Consider the following 22629-nt stretch of genomic DNA (forward strand, 5'->3'; position numbering starts at 1 on the left):
GGGACAAATAATTCATATAGAATTAATATTATATAATGTATTTTCTATTGAAAAAAGGGGAAAACGATACAAGTCCATCATCAGCCATGGAAGTTCAGTGAATGACCTGGGGCCACATTTTGTCTCAGTCTATTTCATAGGCTGGTTGTGGGAAGAAAACTGGAAAAGAGTATTCTATATATCACTCTGTGCTTTTTATACCATTTCTTTTTAAGGAAGGGGGGGAGAGAGAATTCCACAACTTAAATTGTGTCCTTTGCCTTTATTTATATAATTGCTAACACTGAGTGATTATAACTTGCAGCTCTAATCAGTCCTCGAGAAATGAATCAGCATGATCCAGTAGAAGAGGCACTTCGAACACAAATTGAACAGAAGAAAATAAGGTTCTTTTACCTATTATATGTTAAAAACTTAAATAACATGTTTCTTGTATACAGTAAGTTGCTGAATAACAACGTGTACATTTTATATACTATAATCTATTAAGTTAGCTTAATTCCTGTCTATACATGGACCATATTTCAGCAATAGGAAAACATAGATTTGGCTAGATTGTCAATCCATTGAAAAAAGATATTAAATGTACTCATCCCATAATTAGCTAAAGTCCCTTTTCAAGAAGAGTCTCCCCAAACCTTGGTGCCAACTGGTTGCTTTGGGTTTTTTGCTAAACCAGAACACAGAAATAGTGAAAGCTGGCAAGAGAACAGCTGAACATTGTTCTAAAGGCAAAGACCAAAGGTAGTTCAGGGTCAGAGCAGATGAGAAAATCCAAAGCAGTAGGGTGAGACAAAAATCAAAGAACTATAGAGGAGATCATAATCAGGCAAGCACTTCTATAGAACCGAATAAGCTTGAGTTCTCAGAGTCCTTTCTGAGAATAGTCCTTTCTGAGAATAGACTTGGAGAGTTCCTACTCTCCAAGAGTCTAATTCGTGAACATTTATTCAATGAGAATTTGGCCTCTTTGATGGGCATTTATTTGACAGATGAGTAAGTTGCTAATATTTGGGGAAAGCATTTTCTATTCATATCCTACATCATAAGTTTAACTGACGTTAAATTTTTTTACAAATAAAGAATAAACAAGAGAGAAATACCCAACAAGGAATAAATCAATTTCCCAACTTGCAATGTGTGAGCAGGTAGCAAATGGTGAGAGATGTTCAGTTCTACATAACAGCCTTTTAGTTGCAACAGATTTTTGCATCTTCTGTAATAACCTTTTCTTTTCCATTTTGCAGTTATAAAACAATGTTTACTCACTTGAAAGGGCTGAAGATAGAGATTGACCACTTGCAGCTCCTCATGGAAAAAGCAAAACTGAAGTTACAAAAAGATTTTGAAGCTTGGTGGTCTGAGGAAACAATAAACTTGCAGGTATGTAGGTGTCTTTATTTTCACTTTCAGAATAACTTTTACATTTATCAGCTGAAAACAAGATTGGGATGTCAGAGTTTGATAAAGTATTGGATGCAGACTCTGCCTCCTTAACTTGACACAAAAGCAGTAATCATTTCACTTCTTCTAATGAAACATTTTAACTTCCCAGATCTGTGTAAAATTCTAAGCCTCTAAGTGACTAATCATCTAATATCAACTGAATGTTTGAAACTTGAGTTTGCCATTTCAGTGCATCAAGATGTAGTGATATAATGAGAGACATAATAGACATAAAATTGTGTGGAAAGTTAGAATTCAAAGTAAGGATTTCAATATTTAGATTTCAACATTAATGAGAAGAGAGTTAGCCCCTGATTCATTCCTTATCCTATGGTTTTCTTAGAGCCAAGAAGAAAAGCCACTTTTGCAGAATTCAGCCAGTGTTATAAAGACTCCTCCCTTGTTTTTTGAAAATCAGCTATATCCAGGTACTATCAGGTAAGATGGTTACCTTTCTGCATGTGTGTCTTCTGATATCTCTGCTTCTCTGAGCAAACAGTAGGTAAACCGATATACCAATTCTACATGGCCATTTTGTAAATCAATACACAATGCAATGCAATGAATCCATGTTGTGAATTCAATTAGAATTATAGAGCTTGAAGATGTCTGCAGCATAAGATGCAACCTGATTTCTCCTCTTCTTAAATATCTCTCACTCCAGTATTTTATATGTGGCCTGACACAGAATACATTGAAATTATTACCTCTTATAATCTGAATATTATTTTTCTATTAGTCCAGACTAATAGCAGTAGCAATAGCACTTAGAGTTATACACAGCTTCACAGTGCTTTACAGACCTCTCTAAGTGATTTACAGAATCAGTATATTGCCCCCAACAATCTGGGTCCTCATTTTACAGACCTCAGAAGGATGGAAGGCTAAGTCAACCTTGATTCACTTCATTTTTTATCAGCTACATGACATTAATAGTTCATACTCAACTATGAGTCTTATATCCAGTGATGGAATTCAAAAGTTTTTACTACCGGTTCTGTGGGCATGGCTTGGTGGGCATGGCAGGGGAAGGATACTGTAAAATCTCCAGTCAGAGGTGGTATTTGCCAGTCCTCTTGAACTACTCAAAATTTCCGCTATTTCTCGAGAACTGGTCAGAACCTGCTGAATACCTTTTTTTTTTTTTTTGTATCTTATTGAAGTAGATTATATTTACCTTTGAATTTCATGTCATTAGTTTCAGGATAGTGTTTCAACTTGTCATCATAATTTCAAAATTATATTCTTCCTTGTATTTCTTAACAATTTGTTAACTATAGTTGTAATCTGGTAAATATTTCCTTTATGTTTTTTGTCCAAATAATTTTAAAATGAGCATGGGATTTATGACAAGAGTCCACTCAAGACTTGTGAGGTATGTTGTTCAGTTTATCGTAGATTCAGCTGTGAATATACCTAACAGCGATAAGGTCTGCCCCATATTTTATAAACTGATAAAGAAGGATTTCATTTTATGTATTTATTAGATTTCTAAGCTGCCACAATCATATGAATCTAAGCCAGGGGTGGGCAAACTACGGCCCGTGGGACACATCCGGCCCATTGGTCATTTTAATACGGCCCGCCTCTGAAAAAAAAATAGGGGCCGGCCAAAAGAGACCGCGCCAGGCCCAAAAATTGCACACACAACATGGAGCTGGGCAGCCGCTTCCCTGGTAGCGGGGCCAAGGCCACCGCCCAGGGAATGCCCACTGCTTTCCCTCGCCAGGGCTGGGCGGTGGCGTGTTACCCTGCGCCGCGTGGACCCCGCCTGGCAGCGTGCTTCTCATCTGGTCTCCTCCTCCTCGGCCATACAGAACAAACAGGCAGAGAAGGAGGAGACCAGCCGGCTGGTTGGGGAAGCTTTCTGCGCCGAAGAGGAAGCTACTAATCTCCGGCTTTGCTCCGCTTCTCCAATGGTCCAGCACCACCCTGTTCTTCTTGTGCTGCAAAGAGGTGGCTAATGATCTCCGGCTCCGCTCTGCTTCTCCAACATCCGGCGCCACCCTGTTCTGTGTCAGGCCCAGCAAGTCCGAGCAGCCGGCGCACAGAACAGGGCGGTGCCGGATGTTGGAGAAGCAGAGCAGAGCCGGAGATCATTAGCTGCCTCTTTGGCAGCACAAGAAGCCTCCTCAACTGGCCAGCTGCTCTCCTCCTTCTCTGTCTGTTTGTTCTGTATGGCCGAGGAGGAAGAGACCAGCCGGCTGGTTGGGGAAGCTTTCTGCGCCGAAAGAGGCAGCTACTAATCTCCGGCTTTGCTCCGCTTCTCCAATGGTCCGGCACCACCCTGTTCTATGCGCCGGCTGCTCGGACTTGCTGGGCCTGACACCTAGAACAGGGCGGCGCCAGATGTTGGAGAAGCAGAGCGGAGCCGGAGATCATTAGCCGCCTTTCGCAGCACAAGAAGCCTCCCCAACTGACCAGCTGCTCTCCTCCTTCTCTGCCTGTTTGTTCTGTATGCCCGAGGAGGAGGAGACCAGCCGGCTGGTTGGGGGAAGCTTTCTGCGCCGAAAGAGGCAGCTACTAATCTCCGGCTTTGCTCCGCTTCTCCAATGGTCCGGCACCACCCTGTTCTTCTTGTGCTACGAAGAGGCGGCTAATGATCTCCGGCCCGCTCTGCTTCTCCAACATCCGGCGCCACCATGTTCTGTGTCAGGCCCAGCAAGTCTGAGCAGCCGGCGCACAGAACAGGGCAGCGCCGGATGTTGGAGAAGCAGAGTGGAGCCGGAGATCATTAGCTGCCTCTTTCGCAGCACAAGAAGCCTCCCCAACTGGCCAGGTGCTCTCCTCCTTCTCTGCCTCCTTCTCTGCCTCTCCCCTCTTGCTCCTCACAGTTGCCCTGAGCTGGTGCGGTTCTTTACTTGGGCAGCCAGACGCCCGCAGCAGCGCCTGCAGCAGCAACAGGCAGTTCTGCCCGGGCTCTGCTCAGGTGTCCGGCTGGGGCTGTCAGGAGTTGCTACCGCCGGCGCAGCTCGCGCGGCTCCAGTCCCGCGTTGCCTTGGGAAGGGAAAGGCAAAACCAGGAGCCGCTGAGCCTGAACCTCCGGTGCCGCTGCTGCCGTTGCAAAGCACCGCCGCGGCTCTTCCTTTTTGCCTTTCCCTTCCCGAGGCAACGTGGGACTGGAGCCGTGTGGAGCCGTGCCGGCAGTAGCAACTCCTGACTCAGGGGGCCTCCGAGGGGAGGGGAAGGAGGAGGGGAAGGGGGGGCGATTCCCAAAAAATCTTGTGCTGACCCGGCCCGTCTGTCAAATTTTAAAAGTGAATGCGGCCCCCCGAGCCAAAAAGTTTGCCCACCCCTGATCTAAGCCATATACAAAAATATTATGAATTTAATAAAATGCCCATAGATTTATTATGACAGAAAAATTAAAACCAATCTAATTGAAACAATTGAAACATTCCTATGACATTCTGTCAGGTAATTACCAATTCTACATGGCCATTTTGTAAATCAATACAGGGAATGCAATGCAATGAGTCCATGTTGTGAATTCAATTAGAATTATAGAGCTTGAAGATGTCTGCAGCATAAGATGCAACCTGATTTCTCCTCTTTTTAAATATCTCTCACTCCAGTATTTTATATGTGGCCTGACACAGAATACATTGAAATTATTACCTCTTATAATCTGAATATTATGTTTCTATTAGTCCAGACTAATAGCAGTAGCAATAGCACTTAGAGTTATACACAGCTTCACAGTGCTTTACAGACCTCTCTAAGTGATTTACAGAACCAGTATATTGCCCCCAACAATCTGGGTCCTCATTTTACTGACCTCAGAAGGATGGAAGGCTAAGTCAACCTTGATTCACTTCATTTTTTATCAGCTACATGACATTAATAGTTCATACTCAACTATGAGTCTTATATCCAGTGATAGAATTCAAACGTTTTTACTACCGGTTCTGTGGGCATGGCTTGGTGGGCGTGGCAGGGGAAGGATACTGTAAAATCGCCAGTCAGAGGTGGTATTTGCCAGTCCTCTTGAACTACTCAAAATTTCCGCTATTGGTTCTCAAGAACTGGTCAGAACCTGCTGAATACCTTAAAAAAAATGTTTGTATCTTATTGAAGTAGATTATATTTACCTTTGAATTTCATGTCATTAGTTTCAGGATAGTGTTTCAACTTGTCATCATAATTTCAAAATTATATTCTTCCTTGTATTTCTTAACAATTTGTTAACTATAGTTGTAATCTGGTAAATATTTCCTTTATGTTTTTTGTCCAAATAATTTTAAAATGAGCATGGGATTTATGACAAGAGGCCACTCAAGACTTGTGAGGTATGTTGTTCAGTTTATCGTAGATTCAGCTGTGAATATACCTAACAGCGATAAGGTCTGCCCCATATTTTATAAACTGATAAAGAAGGATTTCATTTTATGTATTTATTAGATTTCTAAGCTGCCACAATCATATGAATCTAAGCCATATACAAAAATATTATGAATTTAATAAAATCCCCATAGATTTATTATGACAGAAAAATTAAAACCAATCTAATTGAAACAATTGAAACATTCCTATGACATTCTGTCAGGTAATTAAAAAAAGCTCTCTAGAACTGGGTTGCCAACATTTTGGATCTCAGGGACCAACAAACTCATAATTTTAAATCCCGTGGATCAGAGACCCTGAGAAAATCCCCCCAAAAGTCTGCAGGAAAATTCCCCACCCCATTTTCCTACCGATCAATCATTCTTTATTTGGGATCACAGGAGTCTCCACCTCTGTTCTCAGGGGGACAGAGAAAGAGAGAGAGACTTTTGGCTTCATGCAAGGAAAGCAGCAGAAGTAGAAGTCTTTCTTTCTCTCCCCCAAACTCCACCAGAAATGAGTCTTTGTGAGATTTGTTGTGCTGGCCAGCCTCTTGGAGCAGGATGCCTTGCAGGGTCCCAAAGACTCATTTTTGGTGGAGAGAAAGAAAGACTTTTGCTGCTTTCCATGCATGCAGCCAAAAGCAGAAGAAAAAAGAAGCGGAAAGAAGCAGCCCACTGGCCAGGCAAGGCGTGTGGGGTGAGTGAGGCAAGTTCCCCCCTAACAGTCGAAAACTGTTAAGGCTAATGTAGTTTCTTGGGAAAGGTTGTTTCATAAGATAGGGATCATCATAAAGAAGTTCTTCCATCTGGCTTCAGTTTTTCCAACTTCATGGTAATTTTTGGGGAAGCAATTTTTCCCCAAATCTTCTTATCAGGTCATCCTTTTTTTTCGTATAGAAGGCTGTCTTGAAAATACATTAAGTGTGCTGTACCATACAGGGCTTCTATGTACCATACAGGGCTTCTATGCCAAAACCTGTACTCTAAATTGCACATAGAGCTTATGATAAGCCAATGTAGGACCTGCAGCTCAGGCCTGGGCTGTTGCATTTTGAACCAACTGAAGTTTCTGACTAGTCTATAAAGCACACACAAGTATTTAAGTTGTCCACTTCATATAGGTAAAGCCGCTTTAGTGTAAGCAATGGTGAGAGGGAAGGGAGGGACTATTGGTTTTTGGAAACTGAAATATAATAGTTAGTACTATCCAATGAACACTCAGTTCTTTGTGGCTGTTAGCCATTGCTGGATGTTATTTCTGACCACATTTTCTGTGGCAGTGCTACCATTCTTTCTCTCACTTTTGTATCAACTTTCTCAGTTTCTGTGATGCACAGTGTTCAGCATATTAATTAATACATTCTGGGATTTGTAGTTTTGATATTACATGCTGTTATCTGAGGATTATAAACCTAATTTGTAAAACTTCCACAGCTCTGAATTGTACAATTAAAACATATCACCAACTAATTTTGTAGGCTTTAATAAATAATGTCAGCATAAGCTGGTCTGTAGCTTTGCTAATGTCAGTTTTCCTGTGACTGTTACATCATCCTTCCATTCCTTTAATTCTTTTCAAAGATAATCATTATAATCAAGATATTTTGTGCTACATTAACTTTTATGTTTAGTCATAGTAAAAAAAGAGTATAATTTTATTTTGCATTAAATGTTTCTAATTAGCACAATCTTAAAGTATATTCTTCCAAAATAATTCTCAGGAAGTATAATATACCTTTCTAAGAAGTGCAATGTACATATAAAGCAAAAAGTGTTTCCTTTCTACATATTTAAATCCTTAATGAAGGAGTTCATCATATACTGGCAACATCTGTGTAAACAAGAAAAATCAGAAACTATAGTAGTGATTACTGCTATAAAACTATGTAGATCAATATATATTATGGACTTCATTCCTGTCTTGAACCAGTTCATGTGACTTGTTTGATATTATAATTGTATGGAATGTCTAGAGATTAGATACTAATTGACATACATATTTTTATGATTATAATTTAAATAAATGGAGCAAGCAACACTTATTTTGGCAAATGCATTCATGGCTAGGTATTTTTATTGTTGATTTTAGTCCTCATTTTTGGCTGCTATGTCCCTTAGAAGTTATGATTATGATGCATGTTGAAGATAAGAATCCAAGACCATGAATCAAATGGGAGATTTTGTGAGAGGCAGACTTGGAGTTCTGTTTTTATTTGCAGACATATGATATCCATGTTGTTACACTTGTAATTACCTTTTTAAGTTTTCCATGAAAGTTTTCAGATATTTCAAGCATGTTTGTATTATTTTGTGTTATGCCTCATGCCCATTTTTTGTTCGCTGTATGACAAGCAAATAGAGCTCTTGACATTGTGATAGAGAACAGCAGCTTATATCCTACTGTGCTGAAAATTTATTCTAGACCTCTTGAAACCTGTTTGAGGCATTAACAATTCATAGCAAGGTTTCTGGTTTCCTACATTTAAGGATATAAAATAACAAAATACCCACTTCCTAAAGAGTCCATTGAATCTCAGTGACACAGTGAACTTATTATTTATTCACTCTCATAGTTACATATGATGAGATATTTGGGCTTTTTATTTTTCTTCAAATCCTTGGACTAAAACACAAAAAGCTTTTTGTTGCTAAATCCATCCAGAAGCAAACTGGTAATTTACTCAATGAACAGGATTTAACTGTAATCTTCTATCTGTCAAATAAATTGTAATAGTAAAAGTTTACACGGAGCATATGGTATGTAAGAGTTACTGTCATTCAATATTTAGTTGAAGGAATTTAGATAGCAGAGAGAATATAAAGGTAGGCCTGATGTAAAAGCCATATGAATATACCTCTACCACTGAAACAAGGATAATATAACTTTTTCTGACAATTTAGTCTCTAAACACTTGTACTTAAACACTTTTCATCACTCTGAGATATAGAAGATGCTTCAGTGCCTATTACAAACTATGATATATAAGCAAATGGTGACACTTTTAAATATTCTGAAATGTAAATAGAACTTGTAGTATTTAATTTGATCTGTATGCGGGTGTTGGCATCTGACAAATAATAATAATGATACTCAAGGAATATAATCACTATAAATTTTTAACATTATCTTTCCCTTATATTTTAAAAATCTTCCTAACTGTCAAAAGCTAAGTCTATATTCGTATGAGTAATATCCAATAGAAATATCTAGGTATGTAATTGGAAAGTAAATCTGATGTTTTGGGGCCAATCTGTCAGTATGAATGTATTTTTATGTCTGATGATATATTGTTTTCAGGGCTTCTTTCAGATCCCCCCGATATTCAATCCCAAAAATACGATGCCATTGATATGATGGTGCTCTCAACCATGATGCATCTGACTCACCATCAGAGGAATCACATCAGTCTGTCCAATAAAAAACAGTCAATGTGTTTCTTGTTGGGAGCTTAATGCTTTGAGTTCTCAGACCAGAGTATCAGCGCAGTAAGCCAGAGCTGCACCTGTTCTATTTTTTATGACCAACTCTGAAAAAGAAGTACCATCACTACCATACATACTGGACAGCTATGCTCTCAGTTTTCCTCAGGTAGCAATAGCAATAGCACTTAGACTTATACAGGTAGTCCTCGACTTACAACAGTTCATTTAGTGACTGTTCAAAGTTACAATGGCACTGAAAAAAGTGACTTAACTGTTTTTCACAGTTACGACCTTTGCAGCATCCCCATGGTCACATGATCAAAATTCAGATGCTTGGCAACTGGTTCCTATTTATGACCACTGCTGTGTCCCAAGGTCATGTGATCACCTTTTGCGACCTTCTGACAAGCAAAGGCAATGGGGAAGCCAGATCCATTTAACATCTGGGTTACTAACTTAACAACTGCACTTGACAAATATAGCAAGAAAAGTTGTAAAATGGGACAAAACTCAGTTAACAAATTTCTCACTTAGCAACATAAATTCTGGGCTCAATTGTGGATGTAAGTTGAGGACTACTTGTATACTTCTTCATAGTGCTTTACAGCACTCTCTATGCAACTTACAGAGCCAACATATTGCCCCCAAACTGTCTGGGTCCTTGTTTTACCAATTTCAGAAAGATGGAAGCCCTGAGCCGGTCAGGAGCAAATTCCTGGCAGTGAGCTGAATTAGCCTGCAATACTGCATTCTAACCACTGTGCCACCATGGATGGCTCCTGGTACATTTTTTTTTTTTTTTTTTGAAAGATGGACTAAGATGGCCCTAAACTCCAGGTATTGTACACGAATGGATTGTAGAGTCAATCTGCATAGGCAGCCCCACCATGCTCACTTCACAGTTTCTCACTCTAAAGAACCACCTAGGCTAGACATGATGAATGAGTAAAATGGTAAGGAGCAACAAGAGGTTTTCTTGGCCACCACAGCTCAAAGTTTTTAGTGTCACTAAACTTGTCGCTGAACTAATTCCTTCAGCAGACATACATGAGCAAAAGTCCAATTAGCAACAAATCAGGTGTTGAAACCTCAATGTTAATCTGAGCAGTGGCTCTCCAATGACCATTTCAAGGGTAACAATAATAAGCAACACAAATGCTGATACTAAACCACTACATTCTCTCCCAATTGCTGGTATAATCTTCATGGAGATACACCTTCCTTTCAAGGTAAATTGATTAAGCCAGGGCGATTTAAATCAGTGATTTAAGTCAGTAGGAAAAAAGGCCGACTTAAGCAGCCCTTCAGCCAAGACCACCCTTGATATTGCTTTATATATTATCTATAGTTGTAGGTCATTATATTCTAGATATATAATACTATACAAATATCAGGTTATTGGTCACACTTTTTAATTTTTACAACTTGTTCTCATCTACTTTGTCATAATATATTCATTTTTGAGGTTTACCTAAAAGGGGAAAGTGACAAACCTTTCTATGATACATGATTGGAAGTTTAAAGGCATTCTAAATATAAAACATCATAGTTTTATAATTCCTTACAATAGAGTGCTATAGTTTACAGAAAACTATGTAATTTATCTTGCCATTATGGATAAAATTTTCTGTGCCAAGTAACCTGAGTCTTTTGGTGTAACTATTTCACAGTCATCCATTTCTTATGTTTTATTATCCTTAAATTGGAATTAGATAGGCTTGTCTTACAAAATAAATGATGCTTTTAAATCAAGAAGGGTCTTTGACAGCACTTCAAAGAGAAGGCTATCCTCTGAATGCTGAGATATATGGTTGTTCTATTTTTTAAATAGTTTCATATTGTCTTCTCTTTTTTCGAATTGTCTTCTTCTTTGCTTCACTCTACCTCTGGGTACTTGTACATTTTGAGAAATAGCAAACAGAACTAATTACATTTCAGTGACTAATGAGTTGAAATAAATTACTTGCCAGAATAGACAAATCTAATTTTCATCAGGTAAAACTAAAATGTCCCTATTTGATAAATGGTTAAAAAAACCATTGAGAAATTAAATTCTTTCTTCATTTACATAAAAAAACCACTTCAGTGTCTTCTTTCATGTAATATGCTTAACACAGATATCCAATTTGAATTTAGTTATCTTACTGCCAGCACACAATTAACACTAACCAGGTCAAAAGCCATCATTTTAGGAAATATAGAAGTCTCCACATATCCTCCAGTTCTGATTGTTATCCAATAAGCCCTTGTACCAGGAGAATATTAACAAGATTGCAGTAGCCTGATATTCATTCTCCATTGTTCATTCAGACTAGTGTGAGTAAGAAAGGAAATGGGAAAAAGAAGTACTCCAAACCCCGGTTAACCCCAATGTTTAAAATTCAAATCCACTGATTGGCTTTTTTTGTCCTCTCTTTTAACAAGTTATACCTCCCACTGCACACAATCAATTCTTTCATTCTCCAGAGTCAAAGGTAAAATTGCAAGTCACAGTTGTGATATTAAACAACTGAAGAGGAAGTGAGGTTATAAGTACACCATAGACATGTGTTGTGTTGCTTAATGACCATATCCCCTTAGCAACAGAATTGTTGGTCCCACTTGTGGTTGTTAAGTGAGGACTACCTGTATATCTTTCAGCAAGTCACTTAATATCTGTAGGAAACATCCTTTAATTTTTCATCCCACTTAGTTGCTTTATCACTCCATGTTCTCATGCAGTAAACAAAGCAGACATGCAGCAAGAAATGATGACGGGTTTCAAGTTCTCAGTGCATCTCTACCATATAATTACGGACCCGGGTTCTACCATTCAACTTTTATGACACACTTGACAAACTAATGATAGAGTCTGCACTATATGCATTTTAAAAAGAGACTCCTGTAGGCATTGTGGGGTTAAATCACTGTTTCCAAAACGTTTTCCTTCATTACCTCAAACTATCAGAAAGTCTTTTTTACCCAAAGTAAGTAAAACATTTTAAGTCAGTTTAAATGTTTTTATTCCTTGTTGTGATTGGGTAATGGGTTTGTGTCATTACCCAAAGAAAAAGCACTTTCACCAAATTTTGGATAACGTACCCAAATTTGGGAAGTGCTGGGTTAAAAGCTTGTTCCTGCTTTCTCAGCTGTGCAAGCAGGAAATCTTTGCTTTAGTGGAGTCAAAAGTCTTTGACCCTGTTCTCCAGTTAGGGAGAAATGCTTTCTTGGCTCTTCTGACACTATTAAGAGATGTTATTTTCCATTCCATCTTTATTTATTTATTTATTTTGGTCAAACTAACTATTTGGAATTCAAAGGGATGAATTTTATTTAAGCACAGAAAAATAAGAATGCCTCAAGTTTGCCATCTAGTGGTTCAATCTTAAAACAGGCATTTACATTTTGAATTGATGTTTAAAATAAGGACATAATGCTCAAACCCAAAGTCACCCTCAGTGCTTTGTCACTTTTGTTACTGAGACATGTATAAACAGGAATGTGGATTACAGGCATGAAGAAAAATATGTGAGATCTATTAAAAGATACAGAAGCAATAGTATGCTAAATAGTGTATGCTAAATATTGACATCTGCTTAGAAATTGAAGTGATTAATGTGGCAATACTGTAGAGTGTATTGGAGTTAATATAGGTGGAGGAATTAATAAAAGCAGTACTGTTATTGGTATCTACTATTGCCACTCAGCCTTGATGATTGCTTTACACACTCGAATTGCATAAAGTAACTTTCAAATACATATGAAGTAAATGTAACAGGAGAATTAAATTACATGACAACCATAATACTTCCAGGAAATTCCTGGCATATTTTTGCTAAAAAGTTTCTCCTTCAGAGAATGGAGCAATGCATAAACTATCAGCTGTTCTTCACATCATACTAAATACTAGGAATAAACTGAGGAAATGTGGGGGCAAGTAACCATATAATGCTGATAATCTTCATTGAATAGCAACTAAATTTTATAATGTAGTCAAATGCATAACTTGGACTTAAAAACCCTATTTTAATAAATTCATGTATATATAGGATTCTGTGGCATATCAGAAATGGAAAATAATCCAAATTATAAAGGAAGAATCATCTGGTTTTGTATAAATAATGTTGAAAAAGCTGGAATTCAGGATGGGCTGTTACCGGTAAAAGATGCTAAAAAAGAAACAACAAAAGCTTTCTTAGATATATTTAAAGTAAAACAACCTGGAGCTAAACATGCTTAAAACGGAACAGATGAGAGTGGATTTTAGGAGGAGCCCTGCCCTATTATACCACCTCTTACTATGTTTGAAGCACAGTATCAGCAGTAGAGTCCTTCAAGTTTTTGTGTTCTATACTGTAATCTCTCAGGACTTGAAATGGACAGTTAATATTATAACCATGATTTAAAAAGCACAATAAAGAATGTTCTTCCTGCCTCGACTCAGAAAGTTCAGACTGCCCCAGGAGCTGTTGATACAGTTCTACCCAGAAATTATAAAGTCTCCTTCTATAACTGCCTGGATAGGTACAGACTTCAACGGACAGTTAAGACTGTAGAAAGAGCGAGTGCAACCAGCCTGCCTTCCGTAGAAGACCTCTATATTGCTTGGGTCAGAAGGAAGACTGAGAAGATTATCTACAGACCCCTCCCATCCTGGACATAACTGTTTCAATTCCTCCCCTCAGAATGCTACTACAAAGTATTGAATGCCAAAACAACTAGACACAAGGACTTTTCCCCCTCACACTATCAATCTGCTGGACACCTAATTCTCAAAGTGCTGTGTAATGTCTATGTCTATTTACCCATGTAGTATAGCTATAATCATTTATCCTTATTATCTCCTTTACTCCCCCATCATATTGGTATTATTATGATTATTATTCTGTTGCTTTGTATCGAAAGCTGCTGCACCAGAGACAAATTCCTTGTGTGTCTAATTACACTTGACCAAATAAAGTATTCTGTCCTGCCTTGTCTTGTCCTGTTGTCCTAACCTATCTTATCCTGTGAAAGAAAAAATAATCAGCCTATCAACTTCTTACTGAAGACTGCAAGATATTACTAAACATAAACAGCGTCCTCTTGCTATCCAATACTACATTCCTGATGTAACTTATGAACTATGGTGTGATAGCAACTTTCAAATCTTACTAGATTCAATTACCTTCATGAAAATATTGTTTTCTGTCAATCAACATTACAACAATACTTTTAAGAAACCATGTCCAGAGAGCATGGGATACATGGTGAAAAAAGTTGTGGACTTGGGCAGTCACCATCTGCTGCAACTGTTTCTTCAGCAGCAGACATAGTTGAGTGGACTGCTAATCCTGCATGCAGGTTGTTCATTCAGGTAGCCCCTGTGGTCCCTATCTGGGGAATGCATTGCCAAATCAAACATTTGCGTTTGAGAGTTGCAAAAAATTCAAAAAGTCATGGAAGCTACTTTGCAATCCTAAAATGACTGTAAATCTTCATCATCAGCTACTTTGCAAATACAGCTATATCACCACAATGATGGAATCATCAGAAAATGATACCAACACTTTCTGCAGCTTGGAAGATGGAAAAAGAATGCACACAGTCTTGCTTCCATATTTTGATTTTTCCTATGGCAGATCACAGACTGTAAAATAGAATGCTGCTAACTTCAATGAAAGAACCCCACTGCTACTTTATTCTGAGTTCTTCCAGACTGAATTAGAGTGATGGAACACGCTATAGTGTTTTTTAAAAAGGGACTAAACGTTCAGACTGAATTATTATTTAAGACAATGCTAAATATACTGATGAAGTCTCTTTAAGAAATATATTTAGATGACAAAATTAATTTGATGCCTCAGCTGTCAAAATATTTAAGTTTTCACTATCTTTATTTCTCTTCTTCATGAATTTAAATGGTAATTGAGCAGAGTTTGAAATTATTTTCATAATAAAAACTCTATGGTTAGACTAACAATTATTATATAATGTTAAAGTGAAAATTACAGTAAGAATAGTATAGAATCTCATGAAAGCAAATGTTTTCTCTAGATATATGGTTGCAGAATGGAATGTTCACACAATGTACATTATAACTTGATAACAGCATAGGCCCTCACCAGAATAACTATTGTTCAGATACACAAAGAAAACATCCTTATTGTTCCCTTAGGACAGCATTAGAAAAACAAACAATGTTATTTAATGCATCTCAGTGTCCATTTATTAAGTCTTTAAAAGAAGGATTTGTGATCATAGTGCCTACTGTATCACACCAAATTAGTTTTTGAATTGGAATAATTATAAAATTAAATACTATTTTCAATTTCTATTGATTTATTGGGTAGAAAATACCAGTTGTAACATATATTTTGTTGTAGTAACCTGAAATGAGTTTAGTACTTTCTCTTCTCAGGGTTCCAAATAACAGCAGAGCCAGCTCCAACGAAGAGTCAACTGTGAAGAGCAGTGTGAGCAGACTCAGCAACTCAAATTCAGAAATGAGGTATCCAGTAGTTACACCTTTTGAGAATCTAGAATACTCACTGAAGCTGCCTCTGTCACAAGAGAACAGAGGGATAATGGGGCTGTGCATGCTGCCATTGTCATATCTACATCCAGATGTTTATAAATTGGCCAGATGGTCTAAATTAGGAAATTATATGCAGTCAGCTGGGGCTTCTGATTACATGGAGAATGATTACATGTAAATTCCTTCTTTAAAACAGATTATGCCAAGAAAAAACAAGAGAGCTCGTAGTCTCCTGTGCACTGTTGATCAGTGCTTCAGATTTGAATTCATAAAGGTATTTGGAGGTATATGCAGACAGCTGGAACATATGGAAGAGCATATATGTTGTTTTAAGATGCTCCTAGCATACACACCTATGCTCCAAAGCAATGTTTTAGAATTCAAAATAATAGGTAACTTCCCTCATTTCAGTGGAACTTGTCAATGAATCTTGTCTTAAGCTAGGTGAAAGCAGAATTCAGATAGGTGAAATTAATATTCTGCAGAAGAAAGTTCAATATTCAACTCTGGAACAGCAAAGACAACTGAAAAATGCACTTGGTTATTTCAGGATTTTACCAGATCCAAGTTCTACCATCCCCTTCACAGGAGATCGTCAAACTGATGCTGATATTATCGCTTTTATTAGAGCTAGAAAGAACCTCTTACATAAAAAAGGTAATTCTTATTAAATGTATTAGTTGACCAAGTGATCTGTATAATAAGCTTTAAAAATTCAGTGTTATCCAGATTTATAAAAAGAAATCAGAGAATTACATTTAAATTATTACATATTAGTTATCATTTACAGAGTTTCCTCTCTCTTTTCTCTCTGTGATGGCATTAAGAAAGCAAATTTCCTCTGCCATTGTATTATGTGACTGGATCAGGGGTGTCAAACTCACGTTGTCATGTCGTCACGTGACATATCAGGACTTTTTCCCTTCGCTAAACCCGGCAGGGGTGAGGCCAGCACGTGATGCATCCAGCTTATGGGTGTGAGTTTGACACCCCTGTCCTAGATTTTACTTGTGGTGAACCTGGGAAATAGCTGAAAGAAAACCAGATAAGATCTTTCACAAAGAATTTTTCAGAGATGGGGTAAATTGAAAGGGGCTAAGAGATTTGTAAGAAATACATTGTACTGGAATCTAAAAGCATGAGAACAATCAGTAGGAAGTCAAGATGAAATTAGATAGTTTTGAAGTACTGAAGGCATACAGTTACCAGAGTGATTCAAGACCACTTCACAGGAGTTGATGTAGAAATCATTTTACAGAGAAGAAAACATAGTGTGCAATTTGTCTACTCAATAACTGGTAGAAGAGAATGACCCAATACTGTCTACTAAATTCAGAATTTACTTCCTCAGAGGAAGTTTTTTTAATTGTCTATTTTGAATGGTGTGTAAATGTGGTTTATCTCTATGTTGATGGCTGATTTGTCTTGAATGCTAAGCTTCTAGGAATTCTCTGGGATTTTGGGATTTAGCTTGGTCTAGAACGCCCGTTGAATCCCAGTTGAAACTATGGTTGAGGCTGCCCGTGTGTTGTGAAATTGGGGAGTTTCCATCATGTCTTCTGACTAGTCGAAAGTTAGCTAGTTGGCTGAAATGTATGAAAAGCTGATTTCACATTGTGAAAACAATTTAAAATATTCTTGAAACCAGAGAGAAAAGGTATATTTTAATATCTTGCATCTCTGATAATGCCTCTATAGACATTAATATATTGTAGAATATTGAATTAATAAGGAAACAATAATATTCTCTTTAGACCATTTGATACAATCTGGATATGCTAATATGGAGAATGACAAGTAAATATTGGAAACTATGTTTGTGGGTAGAAGCTCTATCAGACAAGCTATCTCTATAAGACAAGCTATCTTTTTGAATATTAATGAAAAGTAGCAAATTGAGTGCTCCATCGGGATTTTCTGCCATACTGCATTCCTTAGAATAAACCAAAATCATTTTGTTTTGAGAAAAAAGAAATTAACATTCATATTCATATTGTGAACCATCGATACTTCTCAAATCTAATCTCAAAGCAGGATGAGATAATATCATAAAAATGGAGAAAATGATAAGTAAAAATCAATACAAACATATTCATATCAACCAAATTTAACTTTTATAGTGTACTTTTCTATATAGCCTTACAAACAGTATTTAGATTATGCTCATACAAACTATTTCAGTCTCTTAGATCAGTGATCCCCAACCTTTTTTACGCCGCGGCCCGGTATCCCCAACCTTTTTATGGCGCGGCCCGGTACCAGCATTAGCTGGGCACCGCCATCTTTTTTTGATGAAAAAGTGCTTCCGGTGACCTCACCAGAAGCACTTTTTGATCAAAAAAAGATGGCGGCGCCCAGCAAGCCAGCGGCCCGGTAGGACTTGTTCCACGGACCGGTACCGGTCCGCGGACCGGTGGTTGGGGACCCCTGTCTTAGATTATATTCTGAATTGAATTTTAATATAAATTGATTCCTATGACTGTCCCTATTTCTACAGGTAAGTAAGTAATTGTAAGTAGGACCTAACTGCATAGGCATCAACATATTTAGTTACAACTTATATTATTTGCGTAGTGTAGAATGATCCCTGGTCCTGGATTAAGTCTGCAAGATTTGTCACATTCCAAATATGACTTTGTTCCTAGATGACAAAAACATCCATTTCATTCTGGTCATTAAAAGTTAGGAAACATACTCAATATCAGAGACAATAGTATCACCTAATGGTAAAAAAGGGAACTATTAATAAAGCAATAGAAGATGACTTTTAATAGAGGTTTGTAATGACAAGAACAAATTATACGGAATATCTAAAAGCAACCTAATTACTGAAGCAATAGCTTTCCATCTACTCTTGAGTGCTGATGACAGCATTATTCATCAAGCTAGTAGCTAGCACCTGACTTGACAGATGGTGTTAGCATTATCCCACAGTAGTGTTTTAATCTATCTCTTTGGTTATCAGCAATAATTGTTGGGTGTAAATAGAAAGGTTACAAAACTCTTCTCTATCCAGAGCAAATATTCTGCTCACTTAAGCTTAAAGTGTCATATGTCTCAGTTTAATGAATTTCTTATGAAGTTCTTTCTGAGTGTATTATTAATGTTGAATTAATGAATTTTGAATTAATGTTTATTCCCCAGCGATCATGGAATAATTAGAAATTCTCTTGATTTCGAAGCTACCCCATTTTTAGCTTATGAAAAGATGCATGTTTGAACAAAAGTAGACCTGGCCTTAAGTCTGCCTAACTAATTTTATTATAGTAAAATAATTAGAAAAATGTTTACAGGAAAAGTACATAAGTAGAGAAACTGGCAGGGCCATTCTAAAGTCAATTTCAACAATTGCATAGCATAGATTCCCTGGACTGCTTCAATTATTACAGATTTCTTGCAGGGAAGTACTCAGTATTGAAATAATAAAAACTATGATAGCGTTAAAGAATAGATCAAGAACCACTAGTTTGTGTTCTAAATAATGTATTTTAAGGAAGTAAATGACAGAATTTCTTCCTATACCCTCCTCTCTCTAGCAGCTATTTGTGCTCTCCAAAACTTATTTTAGAGAGTCAAAAGAAAATTTCAGAACAATTTGAAATAGAGCAACTGTTTAAAAAAAATCATTCAAATTTCTGCTGATCTTTACCCAGTTTCCAGCAATTAATTTTTTTAACCACAGTTCTCACAGACCTGTGATTTGTTTGTAAATGTATGACAACTGTCTGGCAGTTCCATTGCTGCCATTATGCTGCTAGATAGCTGATCAGCATGTTAGTCATAGCAGCTGTACTCTGCCCTCAACCAGCTCACAAAATTCCAGAAAATTTAACAATAGGCTTTCTTAAACCAGTACAAGTGAACTCTAGCATATCTCTGTCATGGACTGACCCACATAGTTGAAAAGGATCCCTATTCCATTCATAAAGTTTTTCAGTAGGAAGGACAAATCTTCTTCCATGAATTTAAAATAGTTAACTTACAAGACCTAATTGCCCACTAGCAGGTTTCAGTCCATCAACCATGGATGAAATTCCATCAATGACAGTGTTTTTCATAATAAATGTTGAAATATGCAATTATTAGAAGTTCCACTCCTACCTGGATGGTTGCTTCCAAAGTGTATCTCTATTCTGGCCCATTGCGCCATGCTTATTATTTGTAATAAGTTTTATCTTTTTCTTATGCTATTTAATGTAATGCTTCGGAGTGCAATCATTCAGGGATTGAATTGAGATTCCATCTGTCTGCCAGTGCCAGCTCCACTCTGTTGAATCTGACTACCTGAGTCATTCCATTACAGTCCACTTCTCAGTTGTATTACCATCTGAGATAAACAGGCCGTAGTCAGAGATATCATTTTTATTGGATATGTTATATGCATGTTAAATGCCATTCTCAGAAGAGCTCACTTGGTATCCAGGCAAGCTACTTCTTAAGTGCTCAGATTTTTATCAATTAAATAACTTTTAATTATTTTAATTAAATAACTTTTAATTAATTTTCATGATTCCATGTTTTACATGCAAATTTTATTTCTTTTGACATTTATTTCCCTCTTTAATATCATTTTTAATTTTTTTTGTTAAAAGTCTGCATGGTGTTAGAAACATACAAAATACTATGTACAAATTTGCATCAATAAACAGAATTCTGAATATTATTTAGAGTGCAGTAAGAAATCTTGTCTATGTCTTTCTCAGAATGTGGTTTCTTCAAAATAAATACTGAAAGAAAAATGGTTTTGATTAATTTAGACATTAAACATTAAAATTTGATTAATTTAGACATAGATTAATACTAGATCAGGGGTGTCAAACTGGTGGCCCAGAGACCAGATGCGTCATGCGCAGACCATGCCCACCCTGCTCTGTGAAGGGAAAAACTGCCATGATATGTCATGTGACATGACGAGTTTGACACCCGTGTACTAGACTGTAACTTATTATTTTATTCCTACATCTCAACAATTCAAAAATGCTACCAGGAGCCAAAGTAGAGCCCTATTATACTATGCAGTGGTATACAAAAAATTAGGCCCATATTTATGTTAAATTTATATTAATTACATATTCAAATTGGTTGTCATTTTCTACTAAACACAACTTTATTCATTCAACTCATGACCTTTGAATATTCCTAAATACAGTAACATTTTTTCTGATATTTGACATTTTAATGCAATCTTCAATATGTCATCTCTTGGTCTATGGGGGCTGAATTTGGTGTATCCTAGAAAGAAACTTCATAAATAGGAAAGAAGCACAGTCTGGGGATGCATAGGTTAGTGGAAGTGATGTCTTCTACAAATGGTCCAAAAAAGAAGTTGAGGAACACCAAATCTCATTTTGTAGCTTTCTAAAACTATGTGCAGACCAGAGTGATTAAAATAGGAAGATAGTCGTGTGATTATACTCTTGGAGTATCCTACTGCATCGGTAGCATTTCCTCTTTGGAAGGAAAAATAAACTGGAGTTTTAGCTATCGGTTTTGAGTAACTTTACATTCTAATATATTTGCTGTCCTGATATATTATTATGTTGTTAGTAAATAATTTTATCTTCACAATTCTATGATCATTAAAGGAGCCCTTTATAATCAACTTTCAGTCTCTAAAATCTCTCTCTGGGTGGCAGTAATACTATTCTAAAAAAGACCAGATTTCAGATGAGCTCTGAAGATTTATGGTCATTAAACTATCAATGTGTATAATATGATTCATGCCTGACAGCCTTTTCTTCTCTTTTCAGGATTGGGAGACAAGTAAACCCTGATTTATGCAGCAAGGCCTCATTTTAAAATTAGACAAAGTAACTGTAACATTAGGACAAATGGGATTGCAGCTGTATTTATGAGGGAGGGAGGGTAGGAAACGAGAAAATGACTTTCTGCAAGGAAGAGCATCCAACCTTTGTCTTCGTTATTTTCGTAATATAAAAAAAATGAAACAAGCTCTAACTTGGAACATCAAGAACAAAAAAAGCCAAAAACCTTTTGATAGGAATCATAAATGCACTTTATTGGAGTTTTATTGGTTTTCAAATGTCATCGCTTCCGAGCCCCGTTTCTGTATCTAACACAGAAGACTTTTATTTGATAATTTTGGACTGGAGTCTGGAATGCTTTATTAGACTTGGAGGTTGGGAAGGGTTCAGATTGTATGTCATGTCTCACTGAGAACTGCAGATATAGCAATACCTTTTTTTTCCTTACTGTAATTTAGTATTATTAACTAAGCTAGCATTTTTAAAATAACATACTTGGGGATCATGTACTGAATTGTGTTTCCTTATGTTGGTTCCCCTCCCCCAAGATTTCTATAATTGCTTTTCAGGTGTGGAATCTGGCATCTTTATGGAACGACTTTTCTTCTATGCACAGTTATTGTCCAAGTATATTGTGCTCAAAGTTTGCTTCTGTGTGTCATTTGAATAACAATTATTCCCTTTTATTAAATATAAAAACTACTAGAACATTCCATTGCCTAATATAAGTCAAATTAAACCAAGGGAAAAATATGTTTATTCCCTTTTTTCCCTCTTGAATCTATGGCCTAAAACTACTAGGAAAGATACTTTATTAAGGTGCTTTTAATATTTGTAACAGCTGGCCTTTGGTTATGTTGGGTGTATAGAACATCTTCATTTAATAAGACTAAAGCAAAATAATGACAGTCACTTAAGAGATACAGATCTTATTTGCTGAATCATAAAATGTGAACTTGTACCTTGAAAATTACATTGAAGGCACCCACCTTTAACCACAGTATAACCATGGGTTATACTGTGGTTAAAGGTGCATGCCTTGAGTGTAATTTTAAAACATGATTCCTAGCAATAGGATTAGAGTAACTGATTTTAATCATGATTCAATTTGTCATCTAAAAGTGATTGGGATAGCTTGTCTTATCTTTTTTGTCTGTCTTTTGAATGTAAAATC

At 37.0% G+C, this 22629-nt stretch overlaps 1 protein-coding gene across 1 annotated transcript in view; it reads left to right on the plus strand.

The window, feature by feature from the left end:
- KIF6 (kinesin family member 6) overlaps positions 1-22159 on the plus strand; it is a 76153-nt gene extending 53994 nt beyond the window's left edge. The window contains exons 4-9 of the mRNA XM_087965477.1: positions 305-386; positions 1248-1383; positions 1790-1884; positions 15574-15663; positions 16241-16347; positions 21441-22159. Of these exons, the coding sequence (XP_087821603.1) occupies positions 305-386; positions 1248-1383; positions 1790-1884; positions 15574-15663; positions 16241-16347; positions 21441-21457 (527 nt within the window). The 3' untranslated portion in view covers positions 21458-22159. The remainder of the gene's footprint in view (positions 1-304; positions 387-1247; positions 1384-1789; positions 1885-15573; positions 15664-16240; positions 16348-21440) is intronic.
- Positions 22160-22629: the final 470 nt, after the last annotated feature.

This window comes from Notechis scutatus, chromosome 1, assembly GCF_049901735.1.
Source record: "Notechis scutatus isolate UNSWTSFEM ecotype Mainland chromosome 1, rNotScu1.2, whole genome shotgun sequence".
NCBI classification, from domain to species: Eukaryota; Metazoa; Chordata; class Lepidosauria; order Squamata; family Elapidae; genus Notechis; species Notechis scutatus.